At 38.2% G+C, this 23,910-nt stretch overlaps 3 protein-coding genes across 3 annotated transcripts; 1 reads left to right on the plus strand and 2 right to left on the minus strand.

Moving 5' to 3' along the window:
- Positions 1 to 473: 473 nt before the first annotated feature.
- Positions 474 to 3,299, plus strand: psmc3 (proteasome 26S subunit, ATPase 3). The gene is made up of 2 exons (XM_084718933.1): positions 474 to 1,454; positions 2,831 to 3,299. Exons 1-2 carry the CDS (start codon positions 510 to 512, stop codon positions 3,167 to 3,169), a joined length of 1,284 nt encoding a protein of 427 aa, XP_084575059.1. The 5' UTR covers positions 474 to 509; the 3' UTR covers positions 3,170 to 3,299.
- Positions 3,300 to 5,930: 2,631 nt separating this feature from the next.
- Positions 5,931 to 9,008, minus strand: psmb1 (proteasome 20S subunit beta 1). The gene is made up of 6 exons (XM_084718955.1): positions 8,816 to 9,008; positions 8,358 to 8,465; positions 7,641 to 7,722; positions 7,036 to 7,165; positions 6,628 to 6,734; positions 5,931 to 6,535 (listed from the first exon to the last, which is right to left on the minus strand). The coding sequence occupies exons 1-6, from the start codon at positions 8,914 to 8,916 to the stop codon at positions 6,350 to 6,352; spliced, it is 714 nt and encodes a 237-aa protein (XP_084575081.1). The 5' UTR covers positions 8,917 to 9,008; the 3' UTR covers positions 5,931 to 6,349.
- A 2,024-nt stretch (positions 9,009 to 11,032) lies between these two features.
- phf10 (PHD finger protein 10) lies at positions 11,033 to 23,440 on the minus strand. Its single transcript, XM_084718967.1, has 12 exons — positions 23,291 to 23,440; positions 22,016 to 22,125; positions 21,476 to 21,606; positions 20,943 to 21,026; positions 20,648 to 20,772; positions 20,392 to 20,541; positions 20,163 to 20,272; positions 19,873 to 20,020; positions 19,061 to 19,213; positions 13,779 to 13,887; positions 12,839 to 13,027; positions 11,033 to 12,035 (listed from the first exon to the last, which is right to left on the minus strand). Exons 1-12 carry the CDS (start codon positions 23,360 to 23,362, stop codon positions 11,938 to 11,940), a joined length of 1,479 nt encoding a protein of 492 aa, XP_084575093.1. The 5' UTR covers positions 23,363 to 23,440; the 3' UTR covers positions 11,033 to 11,937.
- Positions 23,441 to 23,910: the final 470 nt, after the last annotated feature.

A 23,910-nucleotide genomic window follows, 5' to 3' on the forward strand; every position in this document is an offset into this window, starting at 1 on the left:
GTTGTGGTCACAGTAAAAGCCGTGATTTATGCGATAAAAGCGTTGCAAATAACTCTGACATTTACCACTGCACCACAGTAAATTGCCCATCAACTTACACGCACGGTCTCGCAATTCAAATCAGCACACGAACAACATTAACGCAGCTTCAGGTCCGTTTCATCTTCGGTCTTGTGCTTCGGCGCTCATGACCACCGTGGTCGTGTTTAGAAGGGAACCCTACATCTGTGAAACTCTCGCGAGATTTGTACGCGTTTGTTTTGTAATTGTGCACGTTGTACACTCTAATTTTGTTTTGTGATATGGAAACACTGTGTTTAAGATCCTCTTAGGTCTAGGGACAAAATCGCTCGGTTATGGCCAACGAAAGATCATAGTTTGTGTTGAAATGATCACTCTCGCGAGATATTTCTGGGTCTGGAGTAGGCATAACGACGTCGGCTCCATGCGGAAGTAGAATCTTTTATTTTCCGCCGTGTCACAGTTCACAGCAGACTGGCAGAGCAAAGATGGCGTCGCTGAGTGACAAATCAGTTTGGGACGAGGTGGAGGATGGAATCGGCGAAGAAGTGTTAAAAATGTCCACAGAGGAGATAGTTCAGCGGACTCGTCTCCTCGACAGCGAGATAAAGATAATGAAGAGCGAGGTACTGAGGGTGACCCATGAGCTGCAGGCTATGAAAGATAAAATCAAAGAAAACACGGAGAAGATAAAGGTGAACAAAACCCTGCCGTACCTTGTGTCCAATGTGATCGAGCTGCTGGATGTGGACCCCAACGACCAGGAGGAGGACGGAGCTAACGTTGATCTGGACTCCCAGAGAAAAGGAAAGTGCGCTGTCATTAAGACCTCCACTCGACAGACCTATTTCCTGCCGGTCATCGGGCTGGTGGACGCCGAGAAGCTGAAGCCCGGAGACCTGGTGGGTGTCAATAAAGACTCCTACCTGATCCTGGAGACCTTACCCACCGAGTACGACTCCAGAGTGAAGGCCATGGAGGTGGATGAGCGCCCCACAGAGCAGTACAGCGACATAGGAGGCCTGGACAAGCAGATCCAGGAGCTGGTGGAGGCAATCGTCCTGCCCATGAACCACAAAGAGAAGTTTGAGAACCTGGGCATCCAGCCACCTAAAGGTGTCCTGATGTACGGACCACCTGGCACTGGTAAGACCCTCCTGGCCAGGGCCTGTGCTGCTCAGACCAAGGCCACCTTCCTGAAGCTGGCCGGTCCACAGCTGGTCCAGATGTTCATTGGAGATGGAGCCAAGCTGGTGAGAGACGCCTTCGCCCTGGCCAAAGAGAAAGCCCCATCCATCATCTTCATTGATGAGCTGGACGCCATTGGAACCAAGAGGTTTGACAGCGAGAAGGCCGGAGACAGAGAGGTGCAGAGGACCATGCTGGAGCTGCTCAACCAGCTTGACGGATTCCAGCCCAACATGCAGGTCAAGGTAAAGATTCTGCGATCAACACACCTGTTTTAACACCTTAAATCAGAGGTTTTCAGAGTCTGAAATTGTGGGCCTTCCTTCAGAAAAAGCTTTGAAAAAGGCACCCCCTTTGTTTACTTATGGGATCACAATTGTTACTTTATCCCATAGACCCTGGACAATTGATCAAACATATGTTGCTGTTTTACATAACCTCAGACATAAAAGGTTTATTCAAATGTATTTAAGAGTTTCTGACTCTTGGAAAGTAGGAAAAAACACAGCACAGTTCCCCAGACCTGCATCTCTATACTATCCTTAACCAAAGTACATACATTAGGTTTTTCTATATGATCTGTAATGTCATATTTTTTCGCTTCCATTCACTGAGGCTGAAACTGTCTGGGGCAGCACTGTGAAGAACCTCTTCCCACTTAAAAAAAAAAAAACCCTGTGTTATATGTTAATAAGACATTGTTTATAATCATGATGTCTGGTTCATGTGCATCACATTGGACTCAAGTCAAACAGGAACTATCACCTGATACTCTCAGGTATTTCAGATGGCAAGGCAGCTTTATTTGTATAGTACATTTCATACACCAGGGCAATTCAATGTGCTTTAGGTGGTAATAAAATACAGCAACTGTAAAAGATATAGAATTTAAAAGTGAAAAAGCACAGATAGGGATGAGAGATTAAAAACTATATTTTAAATTAAACGAGTGCAGTTTTATCATATGAACATAAAAAGATAAATAATTTCAAATCATTCACATGATCATTCTGGGAGAAAAAATGTACAGTCAAGATCAGAAAATTATATCACTTAATGTAATTTGAGACCAGCAAATAGCCATAATATCAGACAAAACTGCTAAAATAGAAAATAGTAACAGCACAACACAGTGATTTACAGTCATGCGCCTTGTACAACTTTAGTAACTACCAAACAACGAGGACATGAACCATTCAGATTTGTCAAAAAAAAAGAGCTCAATATATACAGGGTTTCTGTGGATCCTGAAAAGTCTTGAATGGTCTGAAATACAATAATCTGAATTTTAGTTCTTAAAATTTCTCAAAAATTGATGGGATTGCAAAGTAAATGTTACTTTTTATAAAGTTGCATTAAGTTCAGTCTCATTTTTAAGAGTTAGTAAAAAATTGTTTATCACACTGTAATAACTACAAAATGAAAACAAGCATAAGTCTTTAAAGTCATACATTTAACTTGTTGAAACCCTGTAAATATGGGCACTCTGAACAGACTACACATAAAAGGTGTAATGGATATACACACAACTCTAAAACTTTCCTCTCTTTTTAATCACTACTGTGGCATTACTTATCAGTGTGATGACTGTAGTATAACTACATATACTTCTATTTTTCAGGTGATTGCTGCCACCAACAGAGTGGACATCCTGGACCCTGCATTGCTCCGCTCTGGTCGTCTGGACAGAAAGATCGAGTTCCCCATGCCAAACGAAGAGGCCAGAGCTCGCATCATGCAGATCCACTCCCGCAAGATGAACGTCAGTCCTGACGTCAACTACGAGGAGCTGGCTCGCTGCACCGACGACTTCAACGGAGCCCAGTGCAAAGCTGTGTGCGTGGAGGCCGGTATGATTGCGCTGCGCCGCGGGGCCACAGAGCTGAACCATGAGGATTACATGGAGGGAATCCTTGAGGTCCAAGCCAAGAAGAAGGCCAACCTTCAGTACTACGCCTAATGAGGACACTGCTTGTGTCTGTCTTTGTGTGTGAGAGTCTTTGATTATTAAAACACTTGTTGAGTATACACTTATTACAGTTGCTGATTAATTTGGGTTAATAAAAAATTAAATAAAATGTCATAACAAAGTGTTGTGTCTTTCTACTGAGTATTTGTAATAGAGTCTTTGGTTTCACTGAGCCAATGTGAGTTTAGTACAATGTAGGCTCCTATTTTCAAAGCTTTTATGTTTATAGTTAATTAGGAAGCATAGTAACACAATGCCAGGAACATTACACCAGAAAATTGGTTCGACAATGTTGATGTTTTATCTCTCACTCCTGAGCACAGTGAGTGTGATGTTACTGTGGAACAAAACGGTCTGCAACACAATGCACAAAATCATCTTCATGACAGACGTTATAGCAGGAAAAGAACAGGGTTAACTGGCTGCATTCCATTCAAGCATGCCAGTGTCATGGCCGCACTATAAACACTAGCTGTGTCCCAAATCTGTGCTACAAACTAATAATCATACTGTTTCAGCATTTATATACATATATATAAAAAAAAACTATCAACATACTTCACAAAACAGAAAATGACACAGTATGGAAAACTATTGACAATTAAAAATAAGAGACATTTAAATATTTTTTAGAGATTTAAGATTAGAATTAGAAATTACAGGTGGAGAAAAACAGTTTGTTGAGTCTTGGTAGTCTTTCGGCTTGATTCCACCAAGTGCAGCTGTGGCACATCTGTCAGAGCTGTTCACAGTTGTTCTACACAATTCTTGTGAGTTCACCAGCAGTGCGTCCTACAAGCGGCTCTCTGCTCCACTTCAAATACCCGCCAAGAGTATTTTTGACAGGTAACCCGTCAATCTGCACAGAGCAGATCGAGCGAGCAGGAAGTCAGACACAGAAAAATCAAAGAAAGTCTAGTGAATTTTCAAAATAAAAGACCCTGTGCAGACCCGCAATTATAAAAACAGACAAAAAATAATCTATTAAACTATGCAGCCAAAGCACTTTACTGCTAAACGCCTGAAAATGGTTGGAAATGCAGCCATGTGAAGGATAGATCAAAACCTTGGCGCAGATGTGCCATGCCCAGTGGAATCAACGGTTTATTCCCAGGTCATCAAATTCTGACACTTTGGTTTGGATTGATTGTTGTGTTTCATTGTTTTTCTTTGTGGTTCGGGTCGAGCCACGAACCTAAAGTGATGATATTTGATGACCTGGGAAATTAGTCCAGAATCACTTGTCACAACTTTCATATGTTTTTTTTTTCCCTGGATATTTTTGAAGCACAACCACGTAGAGTGTATTTGAACTGTTTAAGTCGTTAGCAGATCATCTAAAAATCTTGCACATCAACTAATACATTTCAAAATGATTCACAGGGCATATGCTACACCTATCAAAAGCTTTAAAATGAAATTACTTTTGAGTCCTGATTGCACTCATTGTCAGGATCAGGTGCCAGGAACAACAATGCATATGTTCTGTGCCCACTGATCAGGGATTTTTGGACCTGTGTTCTTTTGCTGTTTTGCTTTAATATGTCTTCCACAATGTTCATTTGCTTGTGTTACCTTGTCTGTTCTAAAATGTAAATAAAAAAAATGTTGATCACAAAAACAGTTGTTAGCAGATCTTACTTAATGCATTGCATTGTACTCAACAACAGAATATTCAGAAAACTCATTGTATTATGTTGTTAGCTTTGCCACAATTTAGTCACTTTTCTTATGTGAGCCCACTACATGCTAAAAAACCTGCTTAGAATCTCTACATATTATGGAGTTGGTACACAGCTTTCTTGTCTTGGCACAGGCAAAATGCACAGGTGTTTTACATTTCATTTCACCTTTAGCATGTATTACAGTAACACCTTCCACTTGCACAATACAGTGATACTGTACTGAATCTGAAAAGCACTATACTGTGATACTGTGATAGACGTAAAGATTTGTGGCAGTGGTTAGACCTACTCCTCTATTCTCTGCTGAGAGGAGAGGTCTACTTTTCTTTTGCATTACTTTAAGACAGGAGCTTCTGCATTCTCATGTGTGAATTTGGTGCAGTTATGGAAACAGTGTCCGTACTTTATCAATTAAGGTAATGCCAAATAGCTGGCCTTATCAACTCCTATGTTTTGCGGATTATTATTATTTTCTTATTTGTCAGAAACTCTCATATTAAAACTAGAATGTAAAATGTTTCAACTAATGAAAACTAAGGGGATTCAGTATGATAGTATAATTTAGGATATACTTCATGACTTGAAATTGAAAAAATGAAACAACAATGGTGTTGTTCTGATTCAAATCAGTAAAAATATGATTAACATGTAAAATGTATTTTAATTATCTAAATGTTGTCAAAACTATCAATCATATAACAAAACTGCTGTATTCCTCCTTTCTGTCATTTTTATGGGTGTGGAAATGTTGTGTGTGGTACCAATGAATCTTCCAGTCGTAGCACTGTAAAGTAAAACTGTCCATCTGATGGAGTTTTCAGTAAAGCATATTTTATCTGTATTTGATCCTCAATTCTCAGATGTGTCCTGGTGTGAAGAAAACAATTTAACAACTCTTCCATTACTTTTACTTCTCAGAAAGCAGTGTACTTTAAATGGATACCTCATTCTGTAGTGATACATTAATATGCCAAAAACAACCCACCAAAAGCATCACCACGAGCAGCACAAGCTATCTGAGATGTAGTGTGTTCATGTGTGAGGGACATAAGATGAAAAAGACCAAATTTTTCAATTCTTTACATTTATTAAGAATGTAAAAAGAACAGCAGAGTTTGTATCCTTTCAAAACATAATGAAAAACAGAGGAAGGGTCTAGGCAAGGTGGGATGAAGAGACCTCCCTGCTTCTCAGAACAGGAGTGCTGATCTACAGTCATGTTGCTCAACAACTAATCCAATGAGAAATTGAAATAATTGCAGAAATCAAAAGGGATACTTGTGGAAAGCAGGGGAAAAGTGTTGATGTCAACGGATGTAAATCGTGTGTGCATATAAAAACATGGAATATCAGCTCCCCTGTTAAAGCAACTTCTGGATCAACACTCCTGTTTTAAGAAACTTGATATTAAGGAGTCAAACCAATACGATGAATATGGAAATAACAGACCAAAAAGGAGAGCACAGAAAGGAAAACATTTCCCTCCTCAGTCTTTCCTCAGTGGGATGGTCTGCTCATCGATACCCTCCTTAGTGATGATGCAGATCTTGAGGGCATCTCCGGTGTAGACATCTCTCTCTGCAGCAGAGATGAAGACGTCTTTGACAAGCTGAACCGCCTTGTCCTGAGTCAGAGCAACGTGCTGCACACCCTCCATGTTCTTGAAACCAATCTATGGAAAGACACAGACATGAGTGCACCCTGTCCACTGTAGAGAAACGTCATTTGAGCACTGCACACCTGACAACAGTACATGTTATTTACCTGGTTATCCAGCAGTGGTTGTAGCATGGCACTTGCTGATCCTCCAGCCTTGTAGGTGTCTCTCTGGTAGGAGCCCACTGGGTCAAAACTGTAGACTGCTCCCTTGCCTGTATTACAAACATGAAATATTGCAAATAAATTGAGTTACCACAAGAACATGAACAAAACTTTATACAATTTGCAGCTTAAGACTGCAACAAAATGAAACTTACTGTGTGATACAAGGAAAAACAATGTAAACAACAACCAAACAATGTTCCCTGTTCCCCACAATCATTGTATAGAAGAAACATAGCTACAGTCTAAACATTAATATTCTATTTTTTTTTACTTTACTTTTTACAATCCAGTCACATACAAAAGTGATACATTTACTTATTTTAATATGGGCAGCACTGAAGTACTCACCCTCTTCATCCAGTCCTCCGATGATGTTGTAGACATAGTAGGGGAAGAACCTCCTGCCGTACAGGATGGTGGACAACATGGCTGCGATGGCTCCACTGGTCATTGTCTTATTGTTCGAGTGTTTGTACATCTGAGAGAGGAAAAGGAACATTAGTTCATGTGTTAGTTATAACTACGTAACCTGTGACAACCAGCTGTCAGTCTTGTAAGGGTGCAGAAACGAGTTCTGTAACAAAAAGAGAGGTAACAAAGATTGCTTCCTTATTAATGTACTGTGGTGACACTGGACACAATCAGAGATTGGTGTGCAGTTAAGAGGAGACCTTGAAGAACAAATATCCATATTATATAAACAATCCTCATAGAAATTTCTTGTAAAAGATTTTTAGATTATTCAGACAGAAAAAATACAACTGCCATCATTAAAGACTACAAGACACATTAGAATACAAGCCTCATGTCATCTCTGTCTTGGATACTGCTATGTTCAACAGACGCCACTTGTGTGCAAGCAGGGACAGGATATTGCAGAATCAGCAGTTAGGTCGTTTTAAGGATGAGACTGAAGAGAAATTAAATCAAAAAGCCTGGCTGCACTAGCCCACCTTTAGTCTGGCATCGATGATTTTAGTCAGAGTCAGGCAGTCACCATGGAAACCGCTGCAGCCAATGACAGTTGTGTCTGTCCTGCAAGGGGAAGTAGAGGAACAATGATTAGTGACAGTTAAATGAGCATATTCTTCATTTGACTTACTTCATTGTTACTCAAACTTTTTCTGGCATGCCCCATTGTAGAAGCTCACACCCCCCACCCACAATTATCTTAATCAGTCATTAACACTGATAGAGAAAGCAAGTTAAAGGTTGAATTTTATTGAAATAAAGTTAATCACAATAGCATCAGCAAACTCTTTGCTCAGTTATTTTCCCTACATAAATCATATTCATTCAACTTTGTCTGACTCCATATTTGACTCCATTTTTTCCCCTGGTCGCGCATCCAGGCTCACACCACAGAGCTAGATTAATGTGGTAATGACAAGTGATTTTAACCTCAAGATAGTACTTTGCTAAGGGGCACCACAGCTGGTCACTGAGCACCAAGCAGGAACCAAGCAGACCTCTCAACAAGAGTTTCAGAGGACAGCTGACTGACTTCAGTGGTTCCACTCTAAATTTACCTTACAATGGCTTTTAATTAATGTACACAGAACTATAACAGGAGCAGATGAAGGTACCAGTTATACATAAAAATGAGTTGACGCGGTGTTTAAATATTGCCAATCTGCTGCCCTTCATTGACAGTGACTGTGCACACTTACAGCTTGTAGCATTTTGGTGAGTCTCGGCTGTGGATTGAGTAGCCTTCACTCAATCTGGTGTCTGAGGCTACGATGGCGAAGTCTTCTCCGGCAACAGCTAATACGGTTCTGAAAAAGAAAACACACAACACAGACTGACTCATCTATCTTCTAAACAAACTCACCAAAGAGGAAAATGTACTGTTGACTCAGACACTTGCTAAGGGAAGCTAAGCTACTGATTGGAAAGTGAAACTAATCCTTTTCGTTTAAATGTGTGGCCTATAATACAAACTTTATTTTCACATTAAGATTAAGTGATCATGCTTTATGTCCTAGACAAAGAAACTCTGCTCTGATCACAAATTTTCATTTACTTCATCTTTGTTTTGTTTCAGTTATCCTTTGCTAAGCTGGTTAGCTAGTTAGCACAGTCCAATTGGATGTAACGCGAGCTAGCAGGCGAAAATGACACTCACCCTCCGTTGAAAGCATACGGTGAGAACCGGTGCTCTACTGGACCAGTATAATGATAGTCTTTCATCTTCCCAGGATCTCCAAAAGTGTGAGCAGAAAGCATGTTTATTAGGGGAAGCTAACTCTGTTCAAAATTCAATCCGGTAAACTCGCTGTATCACTGCAATATGGCAGCCTCTTCTTCTACTATCAGCACAGCCGTATGTTCAGCTGCACTCTGTGTGACAGCGCCCTCATCGGCTGTTTGATGTAGAGCAGGGGAAATACGAGTGGAAGAGAAAGACCAGTGTCAGGAAGTTCCCAGCCCCTTAATAATATGGTTTTCTTCTTGTTCTACTGGCAAATGTTTGCTCTTCATTGTACAGATTGATGTATGTTAAGATTTGTCATTAGCAGTGGTGACAAAGTGGACAAAGTACTCAACCCCAGTACCTGAGTCAAAGTATAGATACTCCTGGTCAAATATTACTCAACTACAAGTGAAAGCTGCTCAGTCAAAATTTTACTTGAGTTAAAGAACTATAGTACTTGGTTTTAAAAATACTTAAGTATTCAAAAGCACATGTTTATAAAAATACTTAAGTATTCAAAAGTACAAATTACAAAGTACATTTTCTAATATCAATACATGCTGTATTGTTTTCATGATGCATTTACAGAAGCTTGTAACTCTCTGAAACCATCTAATGATGCACTGACTTGCTTGTAGAACCACTCTGCTACACAAAGCCTAGAAACACCTATAAAAACTTCAGCATAGAAATACAATCAAAAACAAAAAGGTACAGCTATTGTCATTTTCTGATGTAACTGTATTAAAATCACTGCATAAAAGCAGATTGAAGCCAAGTGTAAGGAGTTCTCCAAGTCTGTTAAATAACTGAGATTTCTTTCTGGTTTCAGAGGCAGTATATACATGAATTATGTTGTATTTTTCACCTCGATTAAAACAATCCAACTTTAAAAGCTACCTGGAATAATTAATAATTATAATAACAACTTGAGATTTAATTTTGTCTTTCTCCTGCCGTCACCATTACTGCTCTTTGTTTGAATGAAAGAAGGAGAGCTTGCTTGTGTTTGTTAGTGCGCCTGGACGTATTTCTGCTTTTACATCAGTCCCATTTAAGAGGAGCTACTGTGATTGGTTTCTTTCTGTGAGGAACACAGCATGTGACCAAATAATTACATAATGCAGATTTACAGTTTGCTGAACTGTATGTTATGACATGTGATGGTGTTTATGAATTCAATTACCTGCAAAGCAACTGGATCCATAACCACTAGGTGCCAGAAATAAGAGACACTCAATTTCCTGTGACTTGTTCACTCATACATTTGTGGACCACTAAAGGCTCAAATACAGCAGCCGTTGTTGTAGTGGTGGCTGTGTATTTGACTATATATAACTATAAACTATAGTACTAAGGCAGGGCGAATCCCTAACTTCTCAGGGTGCCTGACTACACGTGTGTGTGTGCGCAGACCCCTCGCTCTGACATCTCTCCAATACATGTGTGCATTTTGGGCATTTGTACATATAAACAATGTACAACAGAGTGAAAAATGTCATTTAAATTTAAAGTATGCCTTCTTCTTCATCATCAGTGTTGTAAGGCCTGGCTCAGGTTAAACCCCTTGTAAAACAGGAACAAAAACTAAACAGATAATGAATGCTAGAGAACATGACTTTGCCATCCTGGGAACTAATAAATTATGTGGTATCAGATTGGTGCATAGACTCGTGTATTTGCTGGTGCCACCACCAGTATTTTAGGCAGTATTGGAGGCGTTTTCTGACACGAGTATTGATATCGGAACAACCTTATTTAAAATGTATATTCAAAATGCATAGGCAGCCTGTAATTACATTTTTGATGCACTAAAATTTATTTTCCCCTTTGGTATCAAAACTGGGATCCAATTTAACATGGTACACAGCAAATATGAGTATTTTTAAAGTAGCTTTTATTGAAAAAAACAAAAACAAAACATTTCTTTATTCAGTGATTATGACATTATTAGCAACAGATATTCCTCAAACAACCTGCTTACTCAAGTACAATACAAAATACAAAAAAAAACAAAAACGTTTTTCAAGCTGCTGATGAATGTTTCACTTCAATATAATGACACTGAGTGGTGTAATAATTAATAGTGGAGGGTTTACAACAAAATCAAGCAGACACTGCTTAAGTAATCAAGACTTAAACATAAATACCTGAAAACTGCTGCAGCCATGAGATCCACCACAGCCAGCATTTATTACATTTCATTACACAGGATCACAAGCACCGTGTCATTACTTAAGAGAAGACTTAAGACTTAAATAAGATTGCTCTTCACTGGCCTGCCTCATTAAATTAACGTTAGCTAAAAACACAAACTGTAGTTTATAATATACAAAAAAAACATACAAAAATGTTGAAACTGAATTACATCAGTGAACTCTTGTCAACGTTGATAGTTCCAGTAGTACAGGATCAAAAGCACCATTTGTCCCACTGAAACAATTTCCCAGTAAACAGTCAATAATCACTGCAGAAATATTATGAGACATAAACTGAGACTCATCGGTTTAATGAAGTACGAAAGCACCGTCACCGTTAGTGGTTTGCTCATCACAGGATTTAGTGCAGTACATTTGGATGGATTTGATTTATAGTTGTTAACATTATTTAAGCAGGATATCTGGAGTTCAGTCAATCTGTCGATCTCTAATATTATAGAACAGAGATTCTGTGCTAAAGTTGATGCCTGATCTGGATTTTTTTGAGCACATACATTTGAGGTATGATCATGAGTTTCTTGACTGAATGCGATTCAAATTATAGGACTGCCTCACTGATGTCATCAAAGCTTTCACAGAAAAGATTAATAAGCTTGTTTTCTAGTGTTAGCCTGTGTATTTAAAGACCTGTCAATCAATAAAAAACAACAGTGGGTTAAGATCTGGTGTTTGGCGTGTTGGTATTTGGTAGGAGGGCTTCACTTTTGTTTATTTTTGGATCACAATGATCTGATATTTAAACATGTTTACAGCTTCTGCAAATGACTGTACAAATACAGTTTTGTGCATTTGTGTGGAATTTGGCCGAGGTGTTGTGGTTAACGATGCTGCTGATCATTTTTTAGCCGACTTGGTCTTCTTAGGTGTTTTGGCTCCTCCTTTCTTCTTGGGTGTGGAGAAATCTTTGTCACAAACCTCACACACCCAAAGGCCTGAGGAGATAAATCGAATCAATTAATAAGTCAAAAAGAGACAAACAAAAATACAAAACCACATTCTTAAAAGCATGCAAACTAAGTCAGTAATGGAGGTTTGTGTGATTCTTGGACTGTTTGTTGTCCAGTAAGTGGTTATGTGTCTGTCTGCCCACCGAGGTTACAACAGTTAACTAAAGCTAAACTAGTAAGTAAGACTAGGTGTGAAAAAACATTTTAGTTAACTAAAATAAAATAAAAACTGGACTTGAGAAAAAACAAAACTAGGTGAAATTATAAAATTAACTAATATAACTATAACTACAATAAAAAATATACAGTAAATGTCTTTAGTTTTGTATTTTGCCAATTAGGTCAAATTTGTCGAGACTACAAGCAAATAAGTCGCTGGTGCATAATATTTATTGGGACTGGGATGTCTACATGACAGTGAGCTGACTGCCTTCACAAGGTGTTGTGTTTGTATTGTAATACAATAACCACACAAACACACACACACACACACACACACACACACACACACACACACACACACACACACACACACAAACAAATTATAATTTAAAAATACATAAATAAAACTTGAAATGAAACTAATAAAAACTAAACTAAAAGTAACATTTTTAAACAATAAACTAAACTGAAACAAACTAACCCACTCTGAAAACTTACTGAAACTAAACTGAATTGAACGCAAAAATTAAAAAACAGAGAAACATAAAGAATGAAGAAAAATACAAGTCTGTCATAACTCTGCCATCCACTATACACTGTGCTTGTACGTGTGTCCATCTACTCACCAGTTGGTATGGAGTCCATGCCCACGCAGAACGTGTGGTATCCTCGGTCACATTTGTCGCAGAACATCATCTCGTCCTCATGGTGGGGCTGCTGACACACGGTGCAGGTCTTACACTCCATACACTGCCAGCGGTACGTCTGGATCACACACACCAGCTCCTCACTCATGTCCAAGCAGGACGGGTGGCCTAAAGTTTATGGACACAGAGACATGTACACAAAAGCAAACATGCATACACAGAGCCAGAGACATGCAGCCACACACAAGCACATAGAAAAATAAGTACATGACGCAGGCACACAGATGCACATAAAGCAGCAAAGACACAAAAGACACAAATACAGACATAATGTGAACAGGCTCAATCATGAATTCACTGTCCTGTTGTTTAACACATAAAGCTCTCACTGAGCTCTTAATACTAAAGAGCTACTAAAGAACTCCTTGAACACATCACCATTAAAAAGAAACATGTAGAATCTTCCCCATCCTAAAATCAGCTTCAATCTATTGTCATCAATACAATACAGTTGACTAGCAGATATTAATCAGAACTTTACTGTCCAAATGTAAACACACACATAAAATTTTAACAAGACAGTATAGACACCTGGCTGAAAGTGTAATATTTGCCTTTACAGAATGAAATGAAGTTGGTACAATGGACAACTTAACATTCCCTTTCACTGATGCTAGAGATTATTTATTAGTCAATGATGATAATTTCAATCATCTGCTAATATTATGTACCACTGATATGAAATGAATGACAGTAAGATGGACAACTGATTTATGATTGTTGTTTACATTCATAACTTTATTCTGGGAAGGATAATTGACACAAAAAGATTAATACAACAGACGTTAAAAGTGGAAAAAAATATACTAAAGAAATAAAAACAGGGGAGTGTCCTTTAAAATCAACAGTGTAAACTTACCGCTGTTATCACATTGGGAGCAGTGAATGAGAGCCTCTGGTTTGCCCTTCTTGTTGGCCTCTTTACCCTTCTGGCAAATGCCACATATAGCATTGGGAATGACCTTAGGCTGCAAGGGCAGAATAATGCTATAAAAACCACGAGTATCCTGCAGTTATGGACAATATGTAGTAGTTCAACAAAGAAGAAAAAACAAAAAGAGCACTTTATCTTGACTAATGAAGACCTTTTCCGCTTTTGGGGGCACAAATACTAAATGTTACAAACCAAGTTCTTTTTGCTACAAACTCTGTAAAAACTTTGAGTCTTTGTTGCGAGGAGCCACTCCAGGTTACTGGGCCTCAGAGCATTAAACAGTACAAAGAACCAGGACATTAAAATATATCACAGGGTACAAATACAAGACAGGTGTATTGTATTTAATAGACCCTCTTCCAAGCTTATAGCATCTGTAAATTATAGCCGAGTTATTCTCTGCAGTCAGTTGGTTGACTTTAAGGATCTTGCAGTGCTGTTTTATAAGAAAAAGCTCTAAATCACCCATTATTTATCATGTAAGGATGTTTGATGATAGCTGACATGGATATGGACATCTGAAGATTTGCTTTCTATGCAGTATATCTGTCAATTCAACAGGGCCAAAGAGGAAAGAACCAGAGCAGACAGATAAGGAGACTTAGGGGGCATTTAAATCAGGATGTCACACAGGAAACACTTGATTCTTACTTTAAAGCTTATAAAGGAAGCAACGCAATGAAAACAAGGAAGATTGAGCACATAAGCAAGCAACTTATCTTAAAATAAACAATATGAAGTTTAAGTCTGCAGTATTAATCTCAAGAGTGCAAAAATATTCAAGTAATAAGGTGATTTTTATTTTACAGCAGCCCTACACACAAAACAAAATTCACTTTGTTTTTTTATTAATGAGCTGAGCAATTGTTTTTGTTTACTCTATGTCATGACTAGTTACTCTTCAAAATAGTGACATCCTTCATTAAAATGTCCCCTGACAGGAAGTGAGCAGGTTAGACTAAACAACCATAGGTAAGGAAAAACAAAAAACAAACAAAAAAAAACTATGGGCAAATAAAGGACATGGTTTGGTAACGATGGAAATCCAAGACTAGAAACAAAGCAGAGAACTAAACTAACAGAAAAACAGCAGCAGGGGAGGGAAATAAGAGGAAGGAGGAGCTGGACGAGGTCTCATGTACATTTTCAACAATAGTAGGGCTGCATAATGTGGTTAAAAAAAGAAAAATCATATTGCAATTATTTTGACAGATATTGTGTTTATGATAAGATTTGCAGTTGGTGGGAATAATCACTTTTGCATCATAATTTTCATTTTCACTGAAAAAAATCCACTGAAATCATAACGATGTGACATTTGTTGTGGTCTGTTGGGATCAATATGGTCTACTGCAATTTTTTAAATCAAAAGAGGTGCAATATTTGTTAAAGGCCAAATGTGTCAAAAGACCTATTAAATTAAATATTGTCGTGCTGGAGAGATGTTGGCCTATACATCATATTCTACAGACTTAAAAAACATCTTTGTTGGTACAGATACCAGCAAAATCACACCATAATAATTTCTTAAAAACATTTTTTAATGAAAAAGAATAATGATAAAAAGCTATAACATTCTTGAATATCGCAAATCATACCACAGTATCAGTCAAAAATGATCACAATTAGATTTTTTTTCCCTCCAAATCAGTAAGACTTAGTCCATGCTATAAAAACATGTTTTCTTACATCTGGAAAACAAGGACAGGTTTGCAGGCCAAAGCATCTCTGCAGCACCACCGTACTTCATTATGATGCTGCTTCATCACACATTTTCCCTTAATCAAAACTGCAGCTTCTGTGATTTGGATATTGCACTTGGCCATATTGTGATTTTGATAATATTTAGATCAACTGTGCAGCCCTAATACATGGTCAAGATGCAAATGCAAATATATACTCAACCAATATTTCTATAGTTCAAACCTTTGGCCTCACAACATTACTGAAATCGTTATTCGAAGGAGTCCTGTTGCTACTCTGAACTGTTTTTTTTTTTTACAATCTTAAAAATGTACTTGTGACCACATGAAATGCTTACACTCAAATAACATGTCATTAAGTCCAATAACTCATCTCTTCAGTGAAAACATTCACACAGAAAATTAGAAAATGAGCAATTCATGAAGTTAAATCCAGAAGTCAATGAGTTTTATTCTAAATTAACTGAATTTGGTCAACACAAGAAATACTGTATTTTATGTACATAACAGAAAAAGTGCTCACTTTCAGACATGTTTGCTTTTATATCATCTGGTAGCTTTTGTAAATTGTCATTAAGCTCTAAACATTACGCATGATTCAGACACAGAACAAAGACACAGACACACAATGAAGTGGGAACTTTATACTGGCTGACAACACACACTCATCCACAGCTAGTGGAATATGTGATAAATAATGCCAACTTTCAATGCAACTTCCCATCTGCCTGGGCTGAATGTACATTATGTCATGAAACTGAACTTGACTCAACAAAACTTTCAGAAAATCAAACCAAAACCGCATTCTTGGGTGGACTGATAGCAACAAAGGGCAACATAATCTGATGCAGTTTATGTTAAAGGGAAAAATCAACACTTTTCACTGAGGCAATAAATTCCTAAGTGCTGCTAAATTGGCTGAGAAACCTGAGATGTCCTGCTCACGGAGCTGTGCCAGTAGCGCCTACATGTACCAGGATGCATTCTGCACAAGCATCTGATGGCCATGTTGCCATTTATCAGCACGCACCACCCTAGCCTATAGCCATTATGTTATTGGCTGAAACACAGCCTTAGGTGACAAAAAAATATTAATCTACCACACCCCCTGGCTACCCAGATGTGGAGATTAGAAATCCAAGATGAAACAGCCTGAAGTTCTTCCTTACATTATTACTACATCAGTGTCACATCACTGGATGCTGGAAGAACAGGGCTGTGTTCCATCTCAAAATGGTGTGCACGGTTTGTCTACAGTTTCCAGACTGAACAACATATTTCCTCAAAATGGTGTGCAAACAGGCTTTGTGGCATGTTTTCTCTTGTTTTTTGAGTGTCAGGGGTGTCACCCAATCAGCATTAACAGGTTTATAAACACCAGCATATTAATAAAGCAGTGCAATGCAATTGCATAACACAACTGGATGTTCAAAGCAGCTCCATAAACATTTTACTGTGTTTTGTCGGGGCTGAACATGGCCCTGACTTTACAGCAGGAGAGCTCAGCTACATTTACCATGAACACTGTCTGGAAATCCATATGAAGAGTGCATATTTTTCCCTTTTAACGTAATTAATGTCATATTATGCTGTGTGCAACTGCATCACACAGTGAATTCAATACCTCCATAACTGTAAGCTAAGCTCCAGAAAGGCTGCTAAGCCACAATTTTCATTTTCTGGAATTATTAACTGAAACATGTCACATTAACGGTGTGAAATTTAACATGTATGCATCATCTAACATGTACGACAATTGGGAATAAAATGCTTCTGTAGAGGCAATTAGTCAATCTAATTCCAACTGTTGTTCATCATTAGGTTTTATTTATGAGCTGTTTGTGAAAAACCACACTACTAACCATGAGGTCATCATTAACCACTGCACACACTGTAGATGGCAGCCAGACCAGAGCGAAGTAACGTTGATCAGCTACCAGCTGTATCAATACCTCAAAGTTTTGCTGTTACATGTTTTGTAGAGACATAAAATCAATTAGAAATCACTAAACCTTTCATATAGTGAAAAGTGGAAAAATATATGAAAACCAATCTATCACTGAAAGGGTCACATTTCAACTCTACAGACATTTTACTTCAGCTGATTTACGAATTACAAAACTATGGACAATACTTGAAGAAATGCCTGAAAGCTATTACACCTCCGGGTCCTTTGTTTATACAGTACAGGGACATTGTGTAACTGATTCAGCCTAATTCTCGTGAATCCTGGCTACCAACATACCATGCCATGCCTAAAAAGCATAATGATCTGATGAATAAAGGTCAAGTCAAAATTTAGTTCAGTCAAACTTAAACACACTAAAACTGATATCTGTTTTAAAGAGACACTAGAAAAGGACCGTGCCCACACCACAAAGCTGAGCTGAACTCAACTGGACTTATAAGGTCCACCATTATCTCATTAATAGTAAAATACAGCATATTTTTAGAAGTTCTACAGGGTTGAGGATAGGAAAATGAAAACAAAATCCATGTGACTAGCAAAGTGGGCTGTAGAAAACACATAGCTCACTGAAATAATACTATTTTCCCATTTACAGTCCCTTGAACAATCAAGGAGTTTATTAAAATGACAACGAAAGACATGCCGTGACTGTGTCTCAAAGAAAGTAAGGTGATGACAGGCAGCACACAGACTACTTCTAGCTCAGCTCAGCAACAGTGTGAACAAGGTCAGCAAGTCCTCATCTCTCCAAGATGACATAATAGGGACAGGTAAACCCCATGTCCAACAGCTGTCTGATACTAACATTTAACAGTACATCACATGGTGTATAAACAAAGCATATTATTATACCAATACACACTTAAAACATTAGGGTTAAGTGCATTCTATACTTCAGATATAAATGTTAAAATTCTCTAGTGATAACATCAACTACTTTTTAAACGCAACCACAAACTGTATGTGGTTTATATCATCTATATCAGTATAACAAAAAGACTTTTCAAAAATGAAAAAGGAAAACTAGCAGCCAAAACATCCACTTACTTGTCTTGGAAGTATCTTTTTTGACAAGTGAGGACAGACGAGAGGTATATAGAAGACATTAAAAAGGAAAAAAAAACTTTTAAAGTTCAAATTTGTCTTCGCTGAAAACCCAAAAAGTGAAAGTGCAGTGAAAAAGAAACAAGTGAACTGTTCCTTTAAAATGTTCTTATTGCTCACAGTCTGGTAAAAAGAGGGGGGGAAAGCCATGTGGTAATCATAAAAACAAAAAACTGAAGACAGGACCCCCTGTGTGTGTGTGTGTGTGTGTGTGTGTGTGTGTGTGTGTGTGTGTGTGCGCGCGCACATGTGTGCATGTGTCCCAGCTGAAAAGCTGACAAACTGTAGAAGCTGGAGAACAAAGTGAAGAAAGCTAGGGAGGGTGGCGGGATGGATGGAGTAAGGGAGTGGTAGTAGTAGAAAGAGGAGGAGGGGGTAGAAAAGTGCTGCTGCTGTTGTTGGAGAAGAGTTCAGGTGGTTTTGTCCTCTACCTTGTACCCTGGGGTGGCTTTGTGGGAGGCAGAATGGCGATGGCTGCCATCTTTGGCAGGTGTGGATGTCCTGTCTTTGCCCTTGGACTTGTGGCCGTGTCCACCTCCTCCCTCCTGGCTCTCCACGTCTGATGTGTTGCCTGAAGAACTATCCTGTAGAGGAACAGACGAGGAGAAACAGCAAAGCACATTAATGCATTTCCATGTTGATATCTGAGTCAATTTCAGTAGAGGTAACAGGGTGTCTACACATATCAGCAATTTAAATCTAAGACTTTTTAAGGAAACTGTTTCAAGGCCAACTTTGCAATAGAACTAAACATCAAATGTGAAAATAAAGGTGTATTTAAAAAAAAAATGCATATATTGTCAGTAGATTTAAAGAACATTTGTCCAAATATGTCTGTTAGTGTGAAAAATATATTTTATCTGTGACTATGAATAGCATAACCTAACAGACTGCAACAGGATAACAGAGGAATTCGAATTGAACTTGTTTATTTCGACAAAGATTACATGTAAAGACTTTTTGCGCTTGGAGTGAATTTTAGAAAATAAATATTTAAGACTTTCCCTAACAGAGTTAGTAAGACTATGTAATACTTTCTATGGCCTTTTGTTAGTATATGTGAATTTAAAACATTTAAAGACTTTTTAAGGACCTGTAGCAAATGACTGACACGAGACCTTGAATCTATCACGTAGTTGCATGCCTAATTACATAGCAGACTTTGACCCTTAAACATCTATGATCTTGATGTATAATCTGGCACAGATGCAGGTTATTAGAGTAGTACAGCTTAAAGTCTTACAGATGAATTCTTGGTCTTTTTTTCATCCTTGCCATCCTCAGCATCATCCGAGTCAGGTTCTGAGTCCAGCGCAGGGAGCTCTGGATCCAGTGGAGGCTCAAACAGAGCTGTGTTCAATGGCAAGTACCGCAGCTCGTTGGGAGAATACCTGTCACGCACAACACAATGATGCATTCAGAACAGCAACAGATAATACTGGCTGAGATCCTATCTCAGCCAGTATTATAATATTATTATCTTAGGAAAAGGTTTCTTATCTTCGATACAAATTTTCTAAGTGTGTAATGAACCTTTTGTAGTAGTCTTGGAACTGTCCTGGTATGAGAGCCACAGGGTAGGGCCCCGTCCTTGTCAGCTCTGGAGCCAGCACTTTGAACCTGCCCTGAGGAACCTGGATAATCTGAGAAAACACACAAAACTAAATGCATGCCAAAAATTCAGAGGTTTTATCGTAGTCACAGCCAATGATATAAAAAAACTTTTTTCCCTGAATCACCTGTTTTCACAAGTTGAACTTACATGTGTCTGGAGGTCAAAGTAAGCTCTCCTCTCCTCCATACGCTCCCTGTTGAAGTTACTATTGAACTCTGCAGCTTTTTTTGCTGCCTTCTTAATGTACTCAGGAACCTTGCTGGCCTCCACCTTCTGAGGGTTCTGTTGCTGCAAAGACTGTAAGAGACACAGTATGTAAACACATGTATATGGAGGAATTTCATTAAATGCGTCACGCCACAGTAAACAGCTGCAGGATATTTTCTTCACTCGGTACACTTACCGAGTACTCTTTAGCTATTCTCTGTCGCTCTCTCTCCTGCAGTATGACTGAATACTCAGAGTGTTTAACGGGATACTCCTTTATCATCAGATCTATCACCTCGTCACTCCGCAGAGCTGTCAGACCTGGAAACACACAGGATGACTCACATGACGAAATATTATTTACACAGTAAAACTTATTAACAAGGCAGCTCACATCAAATTACATCAAATGCTCTGTATTAAGAGAATATTTTGGATTTTGTTCAGTGAAAAATTCTAACCAGTCTGAGAGTGTTAAATGTGGTTCTTACCCAGAGTACACTGTGTCTCAGTAATGACATTCTGTTCACGCAAGTAAAGCTTCTCCTTGTGTGACAAGTCTCTTCTCTCCATATCTACAGCATGACAAAGAAACATCACTGGTCACAGAACAGCTTCATTCACATCAGAAGATGAGTAAAGAAGTGTAATTTCAGCAGTATGACAGCAGACAAACAACTTTCTCAGTGCCTATACTTGTATTATTATTATTTTACTATTTCAGAAATACTACTTGTAAATAAACAAGTATTATTGTGGAAATAGGTCTCCTCTGTAAATCTACAAAGTACAAAGAAAGAATTACATATTACTATAGACTATATTGGAGTTGCAATATAATGCAGTAAAAAATACACAGATTTCATATCAAAATCTTAATCTACCATAATTAATATACTTATCATTCTGTATCAGCAAATTAATAGTATTATATTATAGAATCAACTGATTTTTTCAGAAAAAAGCACCACTGTATCCTTGAAGACAAGTACAGTGCTGTTTTAAATGTTTACTTTAGTCTTACCAGGGTACTTCCTCTTGAAGGATGTGACTCCCAGATACTCGCTGACCTGCTCCTGCAGCATGTAATATTCTCCTGTGTCATCTGGAGGCCACTTATACTCTGTTAAATTCTCTGCTGGGAAATATGTCGGGCTGGAAGGATGGAAGGACAACAGCAGCTGAGGATGAAAACTCTTCTAAAGATGAGTCAACTGAGGTATTTCTTCATGAGCACAGCAGGATGGGAGAGACAGTCAGGATCTTAGCTTGGATAATGAATTTAACCAAAATCACTCATGATATGAGGAAATTGTATTTTAAAATTATGTATGTAAAAGGGGAACACATGAGACTGAAGGTCTACATATGCAAATCCTGCTGCTAAGAGCAAAATACTCACCAACAGTTACGTATGTTAGTTCTATTACACACACACAAATAGATTCTGGCAAAAGGGAAAATACATTATAGGCTATGATAACAACAAAAACCTGAGAGCCCTCAGTTTATCAAGACTGTTTTAAACAAATACTGCTCCATGCCAAATATCAAGCCAGCCTACCCAAGGTCTTGACTGAAGGTGTCGCAGCTTCGAGAGCTGTCCCCTGAACCCATCCTTCTTCTCTTAGGAGGCTGGCTGCCATCATTGGACACCTCTTCTATGACATCCTCCTACAGAGGAAAAGGAAAAAAAACAACAACACAGGGTTGATAATGTGAGCATAGTCTCAATGTTGCTGTCCCTCCTTCTGACACATGGTGGTATTTTGTCTGTTATGTGTGACTTAGTGTTTCTTAAACATCTTATAAACATTAATTATATTTTAATATAATATTTTTATAGCATTTTTCAAAAGTTAAATTACAAAGTACTTCATAAACAAGGACAATTAAAGTCCTGAAATTATTCCTTATCGTTAGAACCTACAACCCATTCAAGCACAGCTCTTGATTTCTAAACAATTAATACACAACAAACAGGAAATAGTAAAGCCTGTTACAGGTGCACACATTTACACAACCACTAGGCAGCAGTGGAAGACTAAATGCAATGAAAGAATCGGCAATTTAGCATCAATTCACACACACCAGTCTTGCATGAAGCAAGAATTACAACAGCGATTTAGAAAATACACGTTTAAATCAATAGTGAACACTTCTGGACATCCTTAGACCAACAGTCTGCCTTTTTTACTTGACTTTTTTCCTGAAGCGCATTGGTGACAAAAAGCTTCATGAAAAAAACACCGTCTTGTCAAAATGCCATAGTTATCTAGTTTACATTAATGTGATCACTTTTGAAAATTTGGGTCCTGTTTGTAGTTGGGCCCTTCTGAGAACCGAATGAGAGGATATTTGGCTCCCCATACAGGCGTATTTAATAAGCACCATGTGATTCTGCGAGAAAAAGACAGCAAAATAAACAATAAAATAAAAATGTTTGTGTCTAACAAAAAACAAAAGCATGAGCTGCGTGTAAACTTGAAAAAGTGGTGACAGCAGGGAAAGAAACGCACAGAAACAGACTGACGTTGCTGTTGTCAACCCACTCATATATGTGCATATATATAAAATTTAACATTGTTTTTTACAGGTACAAATAAATAAATAAATAAATGTTTATAAACGCGACACGGAAAATGCAAGCTATCTCTAACAATGAGCACACATTAGAAAACAAAGGGGTGATGCTAACAGCGCTGCTAACACTGGTCATTCAGGTACGGAGTAAACTGTTGGAAAGCTAACTAGCCTTAGCTCAGCAAGCAGCCTTGCAGGGCTCCATGAACAGAGCTAATTATTGTTATTCGTGTTTTCTGTGGAATTCAAACTTCACCTTTATGGATTGTGCTCCAGGAGTGGCGGGGTTGCTATCGCAGGGCGGTCTTACGGGGAGCACAGCAGCCATATTTCGCTAAATAAAGCCTGCAGCTAGGCTAGCTCACTAGCCACTTCGTTAGTTTTCTTCTTCGTGGAAGCTGTTGCGGTGGTTCGCTAACGTTATGGCACATAATTCCCACCTTGTGGTCTGTAGTGTATCGCGCAACATCTGCATTATGATTGGTTTCCAAATTTTATAAACAAGAATTTTGTGGCTCTTAAATAACTTTAACAATAATAATAACAACAACAACAACAACAACAATAATAATAATAATAATAATAATAATAATAATAATTGTTATTATTAGTAGTAGTAGTAGTATCATCCTTAAAATCTTTCTTTATTTAATCAGGATATAAAAACATGATGAATGCAGTTAACAATAACATAAAGTACAAGAAGAAAAAGATGACGCATTAAATGTAAAAAAAAGATTGATGATAGATGTATTTAACCGTATGCCTAATGGTTCTTTGATTTGTCAGTCCTTTTAGTGCTTCAGAATTCAGTTTAATTTCATGCTTGACTTGGTGAACATTGTGATTCCTTCCAAACCACTTGCATTTATAGAT

Source organism: Lutjanus erythropterus, chromosome 1 (genome assembly GCF_056507025.1).
Source record: "Lutjanus erythropterus isolate fLutEry1 chromosome 1, fLutEry1.hap2, whole genome shotgun sequence".
NCBI classification, from domain to species: domain Eukaryota; kingdom Metazoa; phylum Chordata; class Actinopteri; order Lutjaniformes; family Lutjanidae; genus Lutjanus; species Lutjanus erythropterus.